Source organism: Mizuhopecten yessoensis, unplaced genomic scaffold, assembly GCF_002113885.1.
Source record: "Mizuhopecten yessoensis strain PY_sf001 unplaced genomic scaffold, ASM211388v2 scaffold10979, whole genome shotgun sequence".
NCBI classification, from domain to species: Eukaryota; Metazoa; Mollusca; class Bivalvia; order Pectinida; family Pectinidae; genus Mizuhopecten; species Mizuhopecten yessoensis.
The window spans coordinates 1,119,751-1,143,320 of record NW_018408817.1 but is presented as its reverse complement, the minus strand read 5'-3'; the positions used below and the strand labels follow the sequence as shown (position 1 = coordinate 1,143,320).

Here is a 23,570-nt window from a genome sequence, read left to right as displayed (position 1 = left end):
GGGGGGGGGGAGAGTACATGGTAAGGTGGTAGTGTAGGGCAGGCATAGGAAGGAGGGAAAGAAACTTCAAACACAATTGTAGAACAGTTTTATGAATGAAATGTGCAGCTGGTTATCAAACTGATATAAAAGTGAAAGTTGAATGTCCAAAGATAAGTGGTGATACACGAACAACTTGAACGAATGGGGAAGCCCCCCCCTCCTAGTGAGTCTATGTCTATTACTAGACGAGTATTTATAGGAGGGGTAGATATTGCTCAAAGGGACACAGAGGAAGGGGATGGATCCACTGTTATGTATTCTTATCACATGTTAAAATCAACATAGGAGAAATTGCTCCCTGATCGATGACCTTCATTTGGGGCAAGCTGTGTGTATGGTTCCACAGAAGTTAAAGCATGGTCAGCTTTCTAAAAAAAAGTCCAAAATAATTTCTCTCCAGTTGTAGGTAGAATGACATACTGGAAATAAAAACAAGTTCATCACAATCTTAATTGCAGAAGTATACATCATACAAAGGAATATCAAAGGGGTTTTATTGACCTAATCTATAAAAAAATAAAAAATAAATTGTGATAACAAGTAAAGATCAAAATATGTTTGCAATATACAAAACATGTGTAGTTCAAATTATCCATTTTCATTTCTTTTTTCAATTATAAACTTTAGTGTATGGTAGCTGAACTCAGTGCCAAATCCAGCTAGAATAAGCCATTAACTTTGTAAATATATAGATATATAAAACACAATCAATAGAATCAAACAAATGTCAGGATTTTGAAGTAGCTACCTAAGTCAGGTGGTAATTAACAACTAGTCCTATGCCACCTGGCTCAATACCTCCACATGTGTATCATGTCTTTGTGTGTCATGGAAGGGTAGAATTGTTCTATTGTGTAACGACCTGCCTCTCTGTGGAAGTCCCAGTGAGATCAGCTTATATAAATGTGACTAAATATTTCCTCCATTTCCTCCCAAAGGAAAGCTGAGCATGTAAACAGACTTGGAAGTGTTTCTTCTCCTGGACATTTAGTGGATGGACCCTTGTCAGTTCTGTTACCTGTGCGGTCTTATACATTACTATTGTACTCACACTGTTAGTATTTATTAAATCATGTTAATTCATTTTGTATTTTGATGCTTTGAAATATGACCAATACAACTGATGTAAAACTGTCTGGAATACCACGGCTAAATAGTACAGATCCAATTCTATCTGCTTAGTCAAATAGAATTTATTGTGTTCAAAAAAAAGATCAAAATAGTTTTGCAATATACAACTCAAATTTACCATTTTCACTTCTTTTTTTAATTATAAACTTTATTATATGATCAGTTAATTCACTGCCAGCTAGAATAAGCCTATGACTTTATTAATATATTAGTAAAAACCTAAAGGGTCAAATCTCTCATGTGACCTTCAACTATAATCATTTTTTCCATACAACTACAAAATAAATTAAATTGTTGAAGATAATTTAATCCCCTCCTTCCCCCTATTAGATTTATACCAGAATGACAGTTGTATCATGTTTTACAAAGCTACAGTGTAATGCTATGGTGAGCTGGTCACACTTTGTACCAACACCTTTAGCTAGATCAACTGTCCCTTTATCCCTAATCACCAGCCAAAGCTTAGAACAGTACAGATAACAACTTGCCATTAAACCAGCCACTTTCTCCTCTCTAATCCATTATCATTGCCTACACTTGTACAACATTCACGTTAGTCCTCGCTCTTCAGGATCTTTATAACCTATCAAATGGTAAAGGGGTATTCTCCGGCCCGATGGGAAACCCAAACCTTTCTGATTTGCATCTAAATGTCTAAATTTGTATCATCAGTATAAATAAATCAGAATTCTCCGCGTCTATTCGCTGTATAGTAAAACAATAAGAAATCCCTGTTGGTATTAGCCAGGCGCTTTTCTCTATTTGTACCTTATGTAACAAACAATGCATTTACACTAGTGCTCTGCCCATCACATTTTTTTGATATCTTGTAAAATTCCAGATCATAAAAGAGCTCTGACAAGGGAGGTAATCCAATCAAAAGTTTATTTAATCACCTTTTATTTTGCTAGAGGATCATATACATAACAAAATTGTACTAGAATAGTTTGTCTCTAGTGTTCATTCTACTATAAACTGTGTCTGCATGATCTTCAGGGCAAAATTAACGCCTATTCTTGAAAGTGTGCAACTCTGGATATTTCAAGATGTGGGCTAATGAAAGTGTGCAACTCTGAATATTTCAAGATGTGGGCTACGTTTTTTTTTTGTAAGTGTTATTTTGTGTTTAGTGATTTGCAATACATTTCCTTATCAACTTTAATCTTTTAAACAATAATACTGAAAATGTAAGCACCTAATTGATTTGCCTCTACAATTTAACACTGCATTGTACAGCTGACTGTAACAATACTTGTAATCAGGTAAAACTAGGTCTCTTACATCAGAATTAGGTCAAGGTGAAGAAAGCCAACCCTACAGCTGACTGTAACAACACTTGTAACCAGGTAAAACTAGGTCTCTTACATCAGAATTAGGTCAAGGTGAAGAACGCCAACCCTACAGCTGACTGTAACAACACTTGTAACCAGGTAAAACTAGGTCTCTTACATCAGAATTAGGTCAAGGTGAAGAACGCCAACCCTACAGCTGACTGTAACAACACTTGTAACCAGGTAAAACTAGGTCTCTTACATCAGAATTAGGTCAAGGTGAAGAACGCCAACCCTACAGCTGACTGTAACAACACTTGTAACCAGGTAAAACTAGGTCTCTTACATCAGAATTAGGTCAAGGTGAAGAACGCCAACCCTACAGCTGACTGTAACAACACTTGTAACCAGGTAAAACTAGGTCTCTTACATCAGAATTAGGTCAAGGTGAAGAACGCCAACCCTACAGCTGACTGTAACAACACTTGTAACCAGGTAAAACTAGGTCTCTTACATCAGAATTAGGTCAAGGTGAAGAACGCCAACCCTACAGCTGACTGTAACAACACTTGTAACCAGGTAAAACTAGGTCTCTTACATCAGAATTAGGTCAAGGTGAAGAACGCCAACCCTACAGCTGACTGTAACAACACTTGTAACCAGGTAAAACTAGGTCTCTTACATCAGAATTAGGTCAAGGTGAAGAACGCCAACCCTACAGCTGACTGTAACAACACTTGTAACCAGGTAAAACTAGGTCTCTTACATCAGAATTAGGTCAAGGTGAAGAACGCCAACCCTACAGCTGACTGTAACAACACTTGTAACCAGGTAAAACTAGGTCTCTTACATCAGAATTAGGTCAAGGTGAAGAACGCCAACCCTACAGCTGACTGTAACAACACTTGTAACCAGGTAAAACTAGGTCTCTTACATCAGAATTAGGTCAAGGTGAAGAACGCCAACCCTACAGCTGACTGTAACAACACTTGTAACCAGGTAAAACTAGGTCTCTTACATCAGAATTAGGTCAAGGTGAAGAACGCCAACCCTACAGCTGACTGTAACAACACTTGTAACCAGGTAAAACTAGGTCTCTTACATCAGAATTAGGTCAAGGTGAAGAACGCCAACCCTACAGCTGACTGTAACAACACTTGTAACCAGGTAAAACTAGGTCTCTTACATCAGAATTAGGTCAAGGTGAAGAACGCCAACCCTACAGCTGACTGTAACAACACTTGTAACCAGGTAAAACTAGGTCTCTTACATCAGAATTAGGTCAAGGTGAAGAACGCCAACCCTACAGCTGACTGTAACAACACTTGTAACCAGGTAAAACTAGGTCTCTTACATCAGAATTAGGTCAAGGTGAAGAACGCCAACCCTACAGCTGACTGTAACAACACTTGTAACCAGGTAAAACTAGGTCTCTTACATCAGAATTAGGTCAAGGTGAAGAACGCCAACCCTACAGCTGACTGTAACAACACTTGTAACCAGGTAACACTAGGTCTCTTACATCAGAATTAGGTCAAGGTGAAGAACGTCAACCCTACAGCTGACTGTAACAACACTTGTAACCAGGTAAAACCAGGTCTCTTACATCAGAATTAGGTCAAGGTGAAGTACGCCAACCCTACAGCTGACTGTCACAACACTTGTAACCAGGTAAAACTAGGTCTCTTACATCAGAATTAGGTCAAGGTGAAGAACGCCAACCCTACAGCCATCAAACTTCGGGACTAGGTGAGACTAAATGTCTATTTCAGGTGTTCGAGACATAACAGGACAAACTAGAACACTGACAGGTTAGTAAGGGCCCCGTCTTGTGGCAATATATCCCCCATACTCATCAAGAATGACACGTTGTTTAATTCCCACAAACATTGCTTCAAAGTGTCATAATAAAATATTCACCAGCAAAAAAATACTAAATTTTACCTTGACCTTTGACCGAGTGACTTTGACCCTAAGTCAGTTGACTTTTTGTTAAATTCCGACCAACTTTGCTTCATAAAGTCATAACAAATGTTCATCAGGGAAAAGATCAGAATTTGACCGTGACCTTTGACACAGTGATCTTGACCTTTGGTCAATTGACTCCTTGTTTAATTCTGACCAACATTGCTGCATGATGCCATAACAAAATGTTCATCATGGAAAAGATACAAAATTTAACCTTCACCTTTAACCCAGTGACCTTGACCTTTGATCAATTGACTCCTTGTTTAATTCTGAGCAACATTGCTTCAAAGTGTCATACTAAAATGTTCACCAGTAAAAAGATACAAAATTTAACCTTGACAGACAGACAGACAGACAGATAGATAGACAGAGTGATTACTATAGGGCACCCGTATCTCCGATATGGGGCCCTAATTATTGCCAATTGTGATGTGGTCCGAGTCATTCTGTGTAAGATAACCAACAAAACTCTGTCCTAAACGCTGCAGGTTATAGACAACATGCTGTTTGACCATTGGTCACTCGGCCTATGACGGTCACCAATGAAGTCACGTAAGCTACCAAGACCTTCCTGGTCAACTCTCCCAGTGTTGAACAGGAAAGGAAAAGCAATGACCAGACCAGAACCTGTACACAAGTACTCAAACTCCATCACTTTTCGTTCTTATACACCAAAACCCCCTTATTTTGCATTCCCCAAATTTTTTTCTCATTTATTTTCAAATTTCCATACCTTTTCCTGTGATAGACTGTTAACTATATACCGTAAGCCTGTTTGATAGACTGTTTACTATATACCGTAAGCCTGTTTGATAGACTGTTAACTATTTACCGTAAGCCTGTTTGATAGACTGTTAACTATATACCGTAAGCTTGTTTGATAGACTGTTTACTATATACCCTAAGCCTGTTTGATAGACTGTTAACTATATACCGTAAGCCTGTTTGATAAGACCGTTAACTATATACCGTAAGCTTGTTTGATAGACTGTTTACTATATACCCTAAGCCTGTTTGATAGACTGTTAACTATATACTGTAAGCCTGTTTGATAGACTGTTAACTGTATACTGTAAGCCTGTTTGATAGACTGTTAACTGAATACTGTAAGCCTGTTTGATAGACTGTTAACTGAATACTGTAAGCCTGTTTGATAGACTGTTAACTGAATACTGTAAGCCTGTTTGATAGACTGTTAACTATTTACCGTAAGCCTGTTTGATAGACTGTTAACCATATACCGTAAGCCTGTTTGATAGACTGTTAGCTATATACCGTAAGTCTGTTTGATAGACTGTTAACTATATACTGTAAGCCTATTTGATAGACTGTTAACTATATACCGTAAGCCTGTTTGATAGACTGAGTATATACTGAAGCTTGTTTGATAGACTGTTAACTGTATACCGTAAGCCTGTTTGATAGACTGTTAACTATATACCGTAAGCTTGTTTGATAGACTGTTAACTATATACTGTAAGCCTGTTTAATAGACTGTTAACTATATACTGTAAGCCTATTTGATAGACTGTTAACTATATACCGTAAGCCTGTTTGGTAGACTGTTTACTATATACAGTAAGCCTGTTTGATAGACTGTTAACTATATACTGTAAGCCTATTTGATAGACTGTTAACTATATACCGTAAGCTTGTTTGATAGACTGTTAACTATATTCTGTAAGCTTGATTACTTTACTATTACCATAAGTTAACAGTTCAGATTTTTTTTCTTTCAGGGAAACTCTTCCTAAATTTCCCTCATGGCTTTCCTCCATTGCCAATTTTTTTTATACAGGTCTATTTCTTTTTTGTCTTTTTAAAGAATAATTGGCAACATAGAGGGAATTAAGGCATTCAGTTATTGGTAAGATAATAAAAACCTTGAAAAGCATTGGCACTCAGGAAAGCATGAAAGATTTTACTGTATACAGATTAACTTACCAGTCACAAATAACATCATTTTAGCATTCTAACCCTTAGCCTTACAGCCAACATAAATGTTTCTATAAACATTTCAAATGTTCGCAATGGAACCAAACAAATTCTCATAACTTTGATACATTATCACAGTGATTTTGTTTTTACGACTCATTTAAAATGTATGTTGTCTGTTAAATAGACACTTTGTGTTCATCTTGATGGCCCTGAAGTCTGAGGTGTTACAGGTCCTCGGCTAAGTGCTACAGATGTATATTGACATTCAGATAAATTACAAACCAGCATTGTCGGCTCTGTAGTCTCACAGAAAATTCAAACCCATACTGGCTGAAAATGGTTCCATGTAAGATTTCTGACCAAAGTTTTCTTAAAACGTCAATAAATATTCCAGATATTTCAATCAATCAGTTGTTAAGATGTCGATAAATGTTCCAAAAGTTCAATTTGGAAGTCCACATCAGACCATGCCTATTATACATAAACACAGACCATGTATCAGAGATTTTAAACTTTTTTTAAAGATTGAAAGGTAGAAATTTAAGAACATGAAGACCTGTGCTAAACATAGAGTATGTTCAAACCGTTCTAACATTAGTTATAAGTGAGAGGGATGGAAATGACAGAGAAATCTACAACAGTCTCCTAAGTTATTTACTGGAGTATTTTCCAACAAATCTTCTCCTGTTTTTCAACTAGTCTCGGGAAAATTGAAACTATCAAAATCTTCAAAAACAACCATTGGAGGACAGCTCCGTAAGATGTTGCTCTATTTCAGTTTCAAGCATCAAAATGATATTGATTTGCTATGATGAGACAGATCACACGGCACCTGTCTTGGTAGCAGAGGCGTTCCACTGGCAGGTTAGGAAAAACAAAATTGTGCTGGGAGAAAATTGCTTGTCAAAAATTCAAAATGAACTTTTTATGTGTAGAATTTTCCTTTTGCTTGTATCTTGGGAAGACTTGTGTGTAACATAAACGCATTAAAATCTCTGTCTTTTGAATGTTTGACATAACTTTGATACCCGAGACCGTGTTATTACACAATGTAATAAAGATATAAACAGACTCTGGCAACAGTACATATCGTACAGCCCTTTTACAAATTGGATTACAGAAACCATAAATATCACAATACAATATGTAAAACTGGTAGGCATTGCCCGTTCAAATATCCCTGATTACGTTACAAGTTACAGCTGTATTAAATCATGTCCTTGTAAAGTACATTTCTGTTAATGTCATGATAAATTTGTTAGATGAAAATGTGATATATACAGGAATGTGACATTAATTATACACCTTTTCTTAGTGACAAAAGTAAATTTACACGGTAACAAATTAAAGTTCAATGAAGTATGTAAATATTTACATCATTACATTTAAAAATTATATGAAAAAACATCTTATTATAACATAACAAGATTAGGTCAGTGAATTCCCTTCTTCAAAGGAGGGGGAAGGGGTGGGGTTGGGGGTAGGAAGAAGTTGTGACGATGAAAATATCAGTACGATGGAAACTTATTTTGTGAATAATTTGACAAATCCTTGTAATACAATTCAAAGAGAAATTAACAGCTTTGCTCTCAATTTCCTGACATTGAAATAAAGTTTTTATGGATTTTTCTATTCTGTACTACCAGCAATATTTCCCCATGGTAAAGAGTTGAGTTGGTGTTCTCTCCGCTGTGTGGTCCGATGTCTGTGTATTCCACACAGTGACGTGTACCCTATAACCAGATGTTTGTTCATTTTCCGCCTGCCCGGTTATTTATACATAACTTACATGCATTTTGTTGTAGTAATTACCAATTCATTATTTAAATCCTGGACAGGCTCCATGATCATCAGCTAACCTGCTTCAACTACAGCCTCCCACCGGCAAGCTTCAAAAACATGCTGCTATTTTAGGGCGCTTCATTAAAATTGTCTTTACACACATCAGATGCAGAAAAAAAACATGGCTTCCCAACAAAAGGAGTGCTATTGTTGTACAACCAACAAGTGCTCCGATTAATTGGTCTATAATTGGTTTAAGGTAGGGACGTTATCATGTTTGACTGCTGTCTTCTTCAACAGAAACCGTTGTGACAGGATCATTATGATAATCTAAATCCGACTTCACATGTTAAGAACTTTCAATGTTATTTCAACTCACACAACATATAACACCATACAATATAATATTGAACACTGACCTCCAGATAGGATCTTGACATTGAAAAGCTGCGTGTAACTTCAGTGATAAATTAGCATTTTTACCAGGTTTGTACAAGAACAGGTGATTTTTAACCTTTGACCTTTAATCCTTAACCTAACCTTGAGATGAGCTTCATCTTATAACATGTTTTTGGAATGAAATCGCCAAAAATTGGGGGAAACGGGTAAGCCTTACGCCCATCCCTATATCATATTACAGTGTAATTGGGAGAACTTGTTTTTAATACAATTTTACACCTTATTTCCCCTTCCTCAGCACACCATTCCTTTTTGATGTATTTTCAGTTGTATGTAGACCATAAAAATAGTCATTTGCTCCTGACAAAGGAAACGGGTGTATTTGAAGTGCGTAAACAATTATTTTCAAATATGTTTGTGTTTCAAACAAACTTAGGATACATTTTTGACATATAATTGTTCTCACATGAGCTTAATATGATTAGGAACTGGGCTTCACCTTTGATCTGTAATTGTGAATATGACCTGGAGCTGGGCTTCACCTTTGACCTGTAATTGTAAGTATGACCTTGAACTGGGCTTCACCTTTGACCTGTAATTGTTCAGATAACCTTAAAATCTTCTGCACATTATTATAATACAAACTTGTATGGATTTAATCTATTACTTAGAAACCATAACTTGACTATGAGATGGGCTTCACCTTTGACCTGTAGTTATTGATATGACCTTGGGTTTAGGTCTTTGTTAATAACATAAATACTGTCACCTACCTAGTACATGCAAGTATAAATATGTTCTGTATGTAGATGTGGAGTTGATAGACAGATGGATGGAGGGTGATACATAGACAGATGGATGGAGGGTGATACAGGAAGTACAGAGGAACAAACAACACAACAACAAGGCACCTGTATCACACATTATCATCATAAACACTTGCTATTAGTCCCCAGCTGCTTCTTTCCACTTAAAATCTAAAATGTTTGCAGTTCTGATGTAAATTACGAGTCTTAAATTTTCTTGTTTTAATATCATTTTTAAAGGGAGAAATCTTCGACAGATAAGAATGGTCAGTAAAATCTAATTCCATCACGTTTTATAGGAAAAATTTAAATTATAATCAACTTTTCACATTAGCTTTGTTCATACCAACACTTGCTGTTCTGTCACCAATACCAGTCATGCTAATACATTTCACGTCAATGTTACTCACAATATTGATTTTCATCTCAAAATTAAAATTTTTGAATTTTTAAAATTTGAAATATTACTCGTATTGCATAATACTGAATTTTCAATCATTTTAATTTCTGAAAATAACAATATCCTGGTTAGAACTGTTTCTCTACCAGAAGTTTCCAATAATTATATATATGTCAAGGGACTTCTAATCATCGCAACTGTTTTAATGACGAAACTGTTAACATACCTACCGATTGTCACCCTGAACCGAAATTTCCTCCCAAATCTTTATAGCTAGATGTTGGTACGATTATGTAACACCACAGTTCTACCTATTACGTAGATCTATAGTAAAGCGGTCTACACATCTGCAGGGATGTTTACTGCAAGAGTTCCACGAAGGCACTAATGCTTGACATCATTTGTACTGGGAATTCTTAAATATAAGTAAAATAACCTGGAGTTTCACCATCTTCCTATCAAAGTGACAAAAATGTGTTAGACGATTTGTCATTAAGTCACGAGTGAAACAGAAGTGCAGAATATATAAGTTTAATCCCAGATGAGTTGAATACAATTTGAATGTCGCAATGATAGTTTATCAAGTACAGCAAAGCTGGTGCATTAGTGAGAGAGCTGTTGGTGTATTACCAAGGGCACTGGGAACCGTCAAAGTTCGGCCTATAGGATTCTACTGTTGTCTCCTTAGTGTGATACGACATCCAGACTAGCTAGGTCCCTATACATGTACCCTCGTAAATAATGAATATAACCCGACAATGTCTGCAAACATCGAGTGAAAAAGATAAAAGCAAAATTAACAAACAAGTGTAATACTAAATAAATGATATCGGGTTGTACCACACAGGAAAAATTAACAAAACAGAAGGAAGAAAAAAAGTTGTTTCACTAAAACAAGCCGAGTTGCTTCAGCAGTTCCTTTGTGATGTGTGTGCCTCAACCAGCGGGATCAAGGATCTCCACAGTAACAGGGGCCATCTCCTGGGTTACAAGATATTCTAGGGAGTATGGTGCTCCATATTAATTAAACCGTCCCGCAGTGACAGGGAGAAGAGCTGGTGGCAGGCTGGGAGGACAGATGTTATGTAAGAGTTATGTTGTAATCGGAATACCTTCACCTTGTACACACATGCCTGGTATGTAGTAAACCAACTTTTTGATGAAGACACAATCACACAATTCATGTACACTTGTTTCTTTTTTCCTCCATTTGTAACTTTTTCCATCGGTGAGCGCACATTCCAACGTAAGAAGTACAAATTACGAGATAAGATCGTGACAAGATGCGGACTAACGGCAGATAAATTCATTCAAATGATGGTTGATGTTTTGGGGTCTGCCCCCCACTTTTCCCACAAACGTACATGTTACATGTGTCAGGAACTTTAGAAGGTACTGTCTTGAGGTATGGAAAAGTCAGTGAATTCATAAAACCTGATCCTTTAGTGCAGAGATACAAGCCTTTGAAGTCTGGTGCTAGAGTAGTCATACTTCACACAAAAAACAGCATCCATCTGCAGTTTGGTGCAAGTGGAAGTAAACACTCAACATTAATAGCTCTACTTACAGTGTCAAAACTAGTTTATTGTCATACAGTCAAACTGAAATGTGTCACCAGGATATCTGGGTTAAGCAGTTTTGGTCTGGCATGAGGTCTCAAGCATTCAACAGCACTTCAGGGTCTGCTGCGAGGTCAAGGTCATTTGAAAGTTTGAATCTAGACAGCCACAGTTGGCCTTGACGTCTATAACAATTGACAGCCACTGACCTGCAATGAGGTCCACAACATCCGACAGCCCTTAGCTTGTCATGAGGTCTACAGAATTGACAGCTTTCAGCTTGTCATGAGGTCTACAGAATTGACAGCCCTCAGCTTGTCATGAGGTCTACAGCATTTGACAGCCGTCAGCTTGTCATGAGGTCTGCAGCATGTGACAGCCTTCAGCCTGTCATGAGGTCTACAGCATTTGACAGCCCTCAGCCTGGCATGAGATCAACAGCATTTGACAGCCCTCAGCCTGGCATGAGGTCAACAGCATTTGACAGCCCTCAGCCTGGCATGAGGTCGAATGGGATTGGATATAAGTGTGTGGGTAGGCGTGTGTTCCTGGTGTTAGGGTGACCTTATGTTGTGTCCCTAAACAGTGTATTAACATAATTGTGTAGATGTTGTTGAACTGCTGAGACCAAATATACAAGATAAACAGCACATTGCAGACATTGATGTTCAACTGTATACGACTGAACCTCATATCTCCTGGCTTGGGAACAAATTTAAAAGTATTTTTGATACCTGATCAGAATCATAATTAATATAATTAGGAGGCACAGTAGTCCAGTGGTAGGACGTCGGGCTCGTGACCGAAGGGTTGCAGGTTTGCGCCACGGCATGGCAATGTGTTGTATCTTTGAGCAAGATGATTTACTCCGCTTGTTCCAGTCTACTCAGCTGTAAATGAGTATGTGGTTTGGCAATGCTAGAATTGTTGAATGCTAGCTGTTAGCGCCGAAATAGCAGATCCGGATGTATGCTCCCCTGGGAGTTGAAAAATGTATTGGCTGGTTGCAAATTAAGGCCCTATAACCATGGATAATAATTTGTGAACCGCTTTCAGACGACCTACGAACTAGGCTGTGATAAGAACCTCCAGTTATTATTATCATTATTTTAATACTGACAAAAAACTTTGAAATAGACCAGAGTTTACCAGAACATAGTTTGTCTGTATACAGTATTCAGGGTCTGTGGTAAAATTAGCGTCAAAAAACCCACTAACACCAGACTGTTATTTGGAGTACAGATGGACCATTTCCGGAGCAGTCTGATGGTATTGCAAGAGGTTTTGTGTTGTATTGTCCACTAGTAATAAACCTTTATGGAGTAATGATCACCAAATCCTTTGAAAAAGAGGAAAACCACATCGCCTGATTATGGGAGAATCTTCAACAAGACGTTAAACAGATGGGCGATGTGGGATTTTTTTTATTCCAATCTTGGCGAGTTTTTGATGAAAGTCGTAGACGAGGATACTGTCGGGTAATTTGTTCTGATGAACTTAAACCACTCTCATCATTTTAAGCTGATCAACTCGTACAAAAGACATCAATGGCAAAAACGTCCACACCGAACTCCCGCCTGATCTGTTAAAACGTCCACACCGAACTCCCACCTGATCTGTTAAAACGTCCACACTGAACTCCCACCTGATCTGTTAAAACATCCACACTAAACTCCCACCTGATCTGTTAAAACGTCCACACCGAACTCCCACCTGATCTGTTAAAATGTCCCCACCGAACTCCCACCTGATCTGTTAAAATGTCCCCACCGAACTCCCACCTGATCTGTTAAAATGGCCACACTGAACTCCCATCTGATCTGTTAAAATGTCCACACTAAACTCCCACCTGATCTGTTAAAACGTCCGCACTAAACTCCCACCTGATCTGTTAAAACGTCCGCACTAAACTCCCACCTGATCTGTTAAAACGTCCACACCGAACTACCACCTGATCTGTTAAAATGTCCACACCGAACTCCCACCTGATCTGTTAAAATGGCCACACTGAACTCACATCTGATCTGTTAAAATGTCCACACTAAACTCCCACCTGATCTGTTAAAATGTCCACACCAAACTCCCACCTGATCTGTTAAAATGTCCACACCGAACTCCCACCTGATCTGTTAAAATGTCCACAACGAACTCCCTACTGATCTGTTAAAATGTCAGAGAGGACCAGTCAGACTTGCTAAGTATATTGAGACATCATCAATGTTAATCAAAAATCTGTCTGGAGAGTCACCAGCCCAATCAACATCAACGTTTTTATCTTATTTTCTAAATATTGAATCAAATTTTACGAAATTAACAAGACAGATTCTTAAAGATGACAATTATCAATTTAATTTTTGGACCTAACATATTGTGATATTTCCTGAATGCAATTTATGTTTATAAGCATTCATTTCTATAAGCTGAGGAGCTTATTAAACATATATCCTTATTACAGGGTATATTAAGCCACTGAGTTTAACAACAGAACCCCCAGCCCCCAAACATATGATGTCCTTACAGAATAGGGCTTACATTTGCTTTACATTTATAGTGTTTCATTGAATTTCAAAGACTTCTCATTTTAATTAGACAATGATACCATTTCCTTAACACTGAACCTTACTGGGGCTCCATGCACATTAAGCCAGCTGTGATGTTTAACCTTGAATTCGCTCCTGTCATTTGCCTGTATTACAAACATCAACATTTTAATATTTAGAGTGTAGATATCAATGTTCATTACTTAGATTTACTTTTATATATATTTCATGATAACTTTAATTAATTCAAAATGATTTAAATTACTGCTCAGACATCAAAGTGAAATAAGAGTTCAGACCACTGGAAGATCTTTTAATATGAATTTCAAGGAATTTCTTAATGAAACAATTTGTTTATAATTCATTTTGCAGAATCAATTGACAGGGTTACTTAATGAAATCTTTATTTAAAATTGATTCACATAAAAATCATCCTGATAAAATTATTTTCACATCTCCTTAGTTCAATGACCTCCCTTCACAAAGCTCTCGTGAATAGAAAATGATTGGCAAACAGACAAATGCACTTCAATGTTTCATCTGCATCACAAAGATGTTTGTCAGCAGATACAAGGACAAGATGCTGATTGATTAAAATGCTAATTCAGACTGACAGAATTAAACCTGAGTCTAATTTTTTGTTGACGATTTGATCGGGTTTCTTTCCAGACCAATGTGAGAGCTACAGTATTATACACCACTCAGTAAATCTTCACAAAATTGAAGTTGAATAAAACCCTCCCAACCACCTGACAATATGTAAGAACCTATCAATGATAGAATGGTTACTTTTATATCTGTTATATTTCCATAATTATTGAAAGTGCAAAAAAATAAACTTGTCCTGGGATTAAAATGATCCCCCTTAAGATAATGTGTACAAAAATATTATAATTATGTACGTATATTTTTTAATTATAAAGTGTTTCATTAAGATAATAATGATATCAATTGGAATCTGATGATTGTACAAAACGCCTCTGAACAATTCAACTTTTAAGGATCCCTGTCCCACTGCGAAGCAAAAGAGAGCCGTGGTGGCCAAGTGGTTAAAGTCTTCAGACATTCTGCTACTACTAGCCCTCCACCGCTGGGTTGTGGGTTCGAGACCTATGTGGGGCAGTCGCCGGGTACTGGCTGTAGGTCAGTGGTTTTTCTTATGGGAACTCTGGCTTTCCTCAACCAACAAAACCTGTCACGTCCTTAAATGACCGTAGCTTTTAATAGGACGTGAAACACAAACAAACCAAAAGCGAGATAAACACGAGAGAGTTCCACAGTAGTTTTAGTATACAGAGTAACCTCCCTTTTAACTTTGCTTTAGATATAATTAGTAATACTGGGCCAGAGAACTACCACTGACCAGGTATAGCTCAGTGGGATAGAGATGTAATACTGTACAAGAGGCCCAATGGGCATGCATCGCTCTACCGGTATTTAAAATCTCACACTTGTAATCTTAAAAGTGGACTAAAATACAGATACAGGCAGAATATCAGTGTTTGATTCATAAGAACCTATTGAAAGATTTAAACATATGACGCTTGTGACCTTGAATGTTGAACATGGACATTAGGTAGACAGTGAGTCAAGGTCATCATTGGAACAAACTTGGTAACCCTTCATCCCAGCATGCTACTGGCAAAATATCAGTACCCTGGGCATTTTGGATATTGAGGAGAAGTCATTTGAAGTTTTTAAGACATCTGACCCCAGTGACCTTGAAAATTGGTCAAGGTCATTCATTTGAACAAACTTAGTAGTTATTTATCCCAGCATGCTACAGGCCTAATTTCAGTACCCTGGGCCTTTTGGTTATTGAGAAGAAGTGGTTTGAAGATTTTAAGACATTTGACCCCTGTGACCTTGAAAGTTGGTCAAGGTCATTTATTTGAACAAACTTGGTAGCCCTTCATCCCTACATACTACAGGCCCAATATCAGTACCCTGGGCTTTTTGGGTTTGAAAAGAAGTTGTTTGAAGATTTTAAGACATCTGACCCCTGTCACCATGAGAGTGGGTCAAGGTCAATCATTTGAACAAAATTGGTAGCCCTTCATCCCAGCATGCTACAGGACCAACATCAGTACCCTGGGCGTTTTGGTTATTGAGAAGAAGTGGTTTGAAGATTTTACGACATTTGACCCCTGTGACCTTGAAAGTTGGTCAAGGTCATTTTTTTTAACAAACTTGGTAGCCCTTCATCCCAGCATACTACAGGCCCAATATCAGTACCCTGGGCTTTTTGGGTTTGAAAAGAAGTCATTTGAAGATTTTAAGACATCTGACCCCTGTCACCATGAGAGTGGGTCAAGGTCATTCATTTGAACAAAATTGGTAGCCCTTCATCCCAGCATGCTACAGGACCAATATCAGTACCCTGGGCCTTTTGGTTATTTGCGAAGTTGTTGAAGATTTTAACATATTTGACCCCTGTGACCTTGAAAGTGGGTCAAGGTAATTCATTTGAACAAACTTGGTAGTTCTTTATCCCATCATGCTTCTGACCAAATATCATCACCCTGGGCATTTCGGTTATTTGACCCCTGTGACCTTGAATATCGGTGAAGGTCATTTATTTGAACAATTTTAGTAGCCCTTCATCCCAGCATGATTCTGGCCAAATATCACCATATTGGTCCTTTTAGTTATTCAGAAGAAGTTGTTTAAGAAACTTTTAAGACAAATGACCCCTGTGACCTTGAATATAAGTGAAGGTCATTCATTTGAACAAATTTGGTAGCCCTTTATCCCAGCATGCTACTGGCCAAATATCATCACCCTGAGCATTTCGGTTATTCAGAACAAGTTGTTTCAAGTTTTGACATATTTGACCCCTGTGACCTTGAATATAGGTGAAGGTCATTTATTTTAACAACTTGGTAGCCCTTTATCCCAGTTTGCTTCTGGCCAAATATCATCACCATAGGCTTTGCGGTTATTAGGAAGAAGTTGTTTAAAGAAAAATATTGACGCCGGACGACAGACGACGGACGGACGATGGACGACGCACCATTCCATAAGCTCATTTGGCCCTTTGAGCTAAAAATGATCAGAGGTCCAGGGTTCAAATTCTGATCTAGCTCCATTGAATTTCTATCAGGACACTGTTTTTTGGGTTTTTTTTAATTTCATCTGCTTTTGGCAGTGGAATAGGGATCCTTAATATTGCAATATGTCAAAGAAAAGTCTCCAATGCATAGTAACAGTTTTGACATGTCAAAGATTTGTTACTGAATCACACCACCTCTCATGTACTGCTCCTGTGTGAAACTATATACCACTCAAAAAATTGACCCTCATATACAAAATCTATTAATCAAGGAGGGTTTATTTAATATCACCAATGGACCCTACATCTCCAAGTCTCTGATGGACAACCATTCCACTGCTTTCTCCTATAGCTATGCACTGTATGGGTATCGTTTGTCAAACTGTTGTGTTAAGTCCATTATGATAAACGGTATGTCCCAGTGTACCACAAATTGATTAGAATTCCGGCCTTCTTTAATGTCCTATCCAAATGTCCTTTCACATCAAACTGACCACTCCTAAAATTAACACACAAATACTTGACCGCCCCATCCCACTGTCCAGAAATACCCATCACACAAATGACCCCCTCACACAAACACATACGTGATAAATGAGCTTTCTTTGTCTGCAGAGCTGTCCTTTTACAATCGACAGCAGCTCCATTATCTCAATTGGTCAGCATGAATGGCCTGATCCTCATTCGGTTTATTTTTTGGAGCAACATACCAAAAAAGAAATCTTATGCATGAAAGACATCTTTCAGCATTTATTTTGACTATTTCATAACAGGGTAATTCAAATTTAATGGTTTTATATATTTTTTAAGAGTTCAAGCAAGGTTGGATAAGTACATTCTTTAATGGGAAATGTTATCAGAGCTTTCCATTACTGTAGGTATACAGCATCCAAGGTACGATAAGTACGTTATTTAATGGGAAATGTTATCCGAGCTTTCCATTACTGTAGGTACAGCATCCTCATCTTTGTGGTACTCTCATCTTTACGCCCTTCAACCACAGCGGTCATTTCACCTCCTCAAAGATCATCTGACCACTGTAGCGGTTAAATGGGTGGTCAAAACATAAATGTTTCAACAAGTTGCTTTGGTTCATCTTTGACCACTGTTTTATACTCACAATAAGATTAGTTAACACTGCGGAGAGTTACATATGCTCATCCGTACCTATATATGTACCCTCCATGAAAAGTATCCAAGTCATAGTATTATGTACAGACATGTACAACTATATTGGATGGAGATAAACTCTAAAAGATCTCTGAGAAATTGACTTTTGCTTATGAAGGACAAGTCGTATCAACTAGATTACAACACTTAATTATTTGGACAAATGTTACATTTTATACAAAAAGGACAACAACTCTGTCAAAAATCATGGGATCAGTATGCTTGATAAACATACACAACTACATAATTATGATCTTGGTTAAGCTTAAAAAAAATCAAAAACTGATAGACTAATTGTTCAGATAAGACTCTGCCAGACAGACAGATGGACTGATGGACACACAAGCTCATTTAAAGGCAAACAAAAAGGGCAACAACTCTGTCATAAATCATGGGATCTTTTAAAATGTAAAATTCTGACCCCAAATTCTAGTTGTGTAGGGTGACCATACTCTGTGGTTAACTTGTGGCTGCATACTGGACAAGGATGATGGAATGGTCAAGCAATCCTAATGTCCAGCATTTTACTTCTAAACCAATTGGTCTGGATCTGATGACCACAGCAGTAAGGAATCTCAAGTACACCACTCGTGGTCCTAGTGACCAGGGGTCATCCTTGTAGTGAAACATTACCTGCAATGACCAGAGATGACCCACGAGATGATCACTAACTGAACGACCGCATGGATACCGCTGCTGGACGACAGAAACGGCAAGTGATACATGGACATTCCATGTGCAGCGATCCATCCCCACAAATATCCTTTATATTATTACCGTATTTCACCAATGATACACCCATCCTCTGTCACAGATCCATCCCCACAAATATCCTTTATATTATTAGCGTATTTCACCAATGATACACCCATCCTCTGTCACAGATCCATCCCGACAAATATCCTATATTATTACCGTATTTCACCAATGATACACCCATCCTCTGTCACAGACCCATTCTCACATTAAAACAGATTCTATAGTGAGGTAATTTGTCTTATCTGATCAAATTATATCTTAAAGGATTGTCCTGACATAAACAATGTATATAAAATTGTTTTAAGACCCTGTGTAGTGGTTGGACACAAATTGACAGGGGGAGTCAGATTACTCCAGAGCTCAAGGACAACCCTGGCTGGTACGGAATGCTGATTCTATCACTTAGTATCAGTCCCTCATGGTATATCAATGATCAAATATGGTAAAAGGAGACCTTTGCCAGAGAAAAGAGCTTCTTTATAAATGTCTAGCTCTCGTAAAGTCCTCCCTGCCTAGCCGGAGATTGGTCAATGATGGGCATAGGAGTAAGAATGACCACACAATACTGACCACTGGCACAGAAACATGGGTACGTACAGCACTAAGGAATTGGTTTCTTTATGTCAGACACTCTCCTATAACCTACACTGTTCTCGAGCCATTGTCCTTCCCTCAAGGTCAAGTGACATAGCTAAACTATCTAATTTCTCATCACAATGGTCAAATTATGGTCAGTATATTCAGAAAGGTCAAGATGGACAGAGATCGGTCTTAATTTCCCCTCAAAATGGTAAAATCAGACAGTCAGCAAGTATTGAAGATCAGCATTTCTGTATGTCCTGACTCCTTCAATTTCCTATTACACGGTGAAGGGTTATCAACAGGACCTTGTTGTATGTGATCGGTTCAGATATTAATAAGACCCTTTAATTCTGGCGTATCTTTTTACACGAACATTAAGTGAGCTGAAAGTCGAACTCACGAACAGAACAACTGAAATAATGTACTAGTCAAATGTTCTATTGACTGAGCTAGATGATATTTTTTCTAGTTGAGTCGGAGAAATTTTTTAAAATGTTTAATCCCTATATTGACCCTTTAGAACCCAGATCTTTATTGAGCCAAGTCAAAGTCAAAATCAGAACTAATGATATAACATCAAAATAGTTTTGCTTGTAGTTGTATTTTGGTTTCATCTGGCACTTGATGTATAAGTGCCACAACTTAATGCACCATTTTAATTCTAAAGATCAAAATCAATAGTTATCATCATAAACGTAAGGATTTCAGAAACAATAAAATCCTTGGATATAATTAATCTGCCAAATCCCAGTCTGGCTGCGCATTTCTTTGCTCCTGTAACAGTGGTGACTGACCAACCTTTGTTTCAAGCATTGAGTGTACGATTGGCAAGGGGATACTCTCCAAACCAAGGTTGTAAATAGTGTTGACTTTGGAGGCAAATACATAGAAAGACAGGAGGAATGTAGCAGAATTGGACTGGGTCATTTGAAGGTGATCAGGTAGCTCAACTGGTAGAGCATTCTTCTAGAGTTTGGAGGTTACTGTTCAAATCTTTGTCTGGACGTTCATTTTTCCATTCCTGTTACAATATCATAAAATCCTTTATGATGCCATACTTTAGCAGCATAAATAATGGCAACATATATATATCCAAATGGGCCTCGCTAAAATGAACACCTCTAGATATTATATACTTATTGTCGACTTTGTTACAGTGCTAAGAAAGTTTACCCAAAAGAGCCTCACTAAAACTTCTAGACCCGTTTCATAAATCAAATATAAACTGGACTATCTCGTTCCTATCTATACATATACAGAGATTAAAATACCAATCTATTCTTTCAAGCTCGTTGAAAGATTAGAATACAAATACGTTTTGTGCACTTTCAAGCCCATTGAATTATGTTACATAAACCAATTACTAAAAGGCTCTTAGCATTTATCTTTACCGATAGATCCCATATCAGACAAATAATCTCACCAGATCCACTTTAACCGAATAATCGAGCTTATAATAGACATGAATGAAGTTATTAGAAATAGATGTTTTCTCTGTAAATGATCACTGATGGAATCTCCACTAAACACATTAAGATATTACACCAAACAATCAGAATTACGGAATCTCTGCCATCAGATTATTCTGGTATTGGGTACACAATATGAAGACAGGATACTGACAACACATATTAAATGTGTAGTTACAGCTAGTGACTAGAACAGATAAGGACCACCTTATCACACCCCTCCAGTAGGTAAGTGGCCAGAAACAATGGACAATCGTATCAATATAGAAACAGATGGCTGTAAAAATGATTTGAAAAGTTCAACTTCCTCTATAATAGGAAAAGATTACATTCCGTAGAAATCAGGGATACTCTAGACCAGTACAGATTGAAATCCCATCACCAATACCCAAGGAGTAGATGTTGATTTAAGATTTCCCGTAATGGGCTCCGTCCCTCTTCTCCCAGAGGGGTCACATATTTTGTTTATCAAAAATAGTTATTCCCTTTTACCTAGCAATGTTCCATACCAAATTTGGTCAAAATTCATTCAGCCATTCTGGACTATTAGGCTTTTAGATAAAAGTTGACAGATGGACAATAAACTACAGACGACACATTTGACTACGACGTAAGCTCATTTGCTCTTTTATATATAAATAGCTGCCAGAAAATTACCTATGAATTTAGAATACTAATCAAACCAACCACAGTGATCTAAGGCTAAAAATACAACGGGCCTGGACCAGGATTGAGGCACTGAACCTTCAATCACAATACAGACTCTAACCGACAGCTATTTATAAACTTTGTTTATTTTACAACAATAATGAAACAAGCTACTTCGACTCCTATTTCTCACTTTTGTTGGCCCCAGTAAGTTAATGTTAATGTGCAGGAGTCTTACTGTGGGAGGAAACGAGAGCACCTGGAGAAAACCCACCTGGCCAGGCAGGTGAACCCCATACCTTTTCACATCCAATAGAGGAATCCAATATTGGATGCAAATGTGTTATCCACTGCACCACCCTACCATTCAAAACTATTTGGTCAATCAATGATTCCAGGCCGCGAACTCCAATTCTTATATCCAAAAAAAAATTAAGGGGAAATAACTCTATCTATATAAAACCACAGTAGATTTTTTTTACTTTTTCCTGCCGTGGAACAGGGATCCTTGATTTTAACAATCTTATCACAAACATCAAGTGTGCAATCAGATTGACACAGATAGGACTTCTTACAGCAGGTTTACTTCCACACCTGGTCAATAAAAATACAAGATGGCTAAAGTAGTGAGATAAAAAGAAAATTAAAGAAAATCTCAATATTTCTTGCCCTGCCGATCAAACATTGCGTTTTTACAAAGTCCAATTGTCTGGTCAATAAAAAGAAAATGTCAGACATTAACAATTCTTATCACAAAAGAGGATCAATTGTTCAGAAAAAAGAAATAGATATGGCTCCAAATTTCTTATCTCACTGGTCAGTGAAGCTGGTGTGGTCAGTAGAGAGCGGTCAGATGATTGGCAGGTCGGCTGATGAGACAAGATTGTACATGTAAATCTCTGAGAAATTCAGATTACTTTCCCACTGTCAGCAATAAAGTATGAGATACTACACTGGTAACGGGATGTCCTCCATTTTCTTTCTTGATTTATCAAATGTCTCGGCTGTAAATTGATAAGTCAGACTTATATTTAAGGTAAATAATACCATCACGTTGAAATATATTATTACTTGGTCACTGTTGTGAAGTATTTGTTTGTCATATTCAACAGAACTTTTCCATGCAAATCTTATTTTAATCTTGTCTAAAGGGTGCTGAATCATTGAGACACAAATTATACAGCTTAGGTCCTATCTGAGGGACTATTCTAGTGCCAAGTCATTGAGACATAGGACCTTCATCTTAGGTCCTATCTGAGGGATTATTCAAGTGCTGAATCATTGAGACACAGAACTACAGCTTAGGTCCTATCTGAGGGACTATTCTAGTGCCAAGTCATTGAGACATAGGACCATCAGCTTAGGTCCTATCTGAGGGACTGTTCTTAAAGTGCTGAATCATTGAGACATAGGACCATCAGTTTAGGTCCTATCTGAGGGACTGTTCTAGTGCTGAATCATTGAGACATAGGACCATCAGTTTAGGTCCTATCTGAGGGACTATTCTAGTGCTAAAGTCATTGAGACATAGGACCTTCAGCTTAGGTCCTATCTGAGGGACTATTCTGGTGATAACCCCTCATGATCTCTGCTGTTGATATGAAGTAAGTATCTATGTTACCGAAGGTTTTGCTTGCACAGGAATCAAACCCCAGTCCAGCAGCTCAAACAACAGACCAACATGACCTGAAATACCTTCTGTACTAAGATGTAGAACATATAACCCCGTATCCTGTAGAACACATCCACACTAACAAGATGCTGACTATAGATGTTGGCAGTAGGGATAATAACAACCCAAACACTTTGAAACGACACTACTATAAATGGTGTTTCAGGGACGACTTGACTGACAGCTCCAGGCCAGATGGACAGACAGACAGACACATTTTACACACACAGGCGGACACGAGGACAGACAGCTGATTGACGTCACTGACAAATTTCAACACTGCTAACAAGGTGGCGTACTTAAATGTTCCACGAGGTTGGCGTCATTATGCCACGGTATCAGATACGTACGGCAGATTTCATGTCCTCGCTACAATTTGTTA

The 23,570-nt window shown here is 37.8% G+C and overlaps 2 protein-coding genes across 13 annotated transcripts in view; one reads left to right on the top strand and one right to left on the bottom strand.

Moving 5' to 3' along the window:
• The window catches only part of LOC110464274 (nephrin-like), a 376,492-nt gene that overhangs the window by 190,274 nt on the left and 162,648 nt on the right, over window positions 1-23,570 (bottom strand). The gene's annotated exons all lie outside the window — the stretch shown is intronic.
• LOC110464284 (skin secretory protein xP2-like) overlaps window positions 11,617-23,570 on the top strand; it is a 31,160-nt gene continuing 19,206 nt past the window's right edge. The window contains exon 1 of the mRNA XM_021519415.1: window positions 11,617-11,830. Coding sequence (XP_021375090.1) covers window positions 11,617-11,830 — 214 coding nt within the window. The remainder of the gene's footprint in view (window positions 11,831-23,570) is intronic.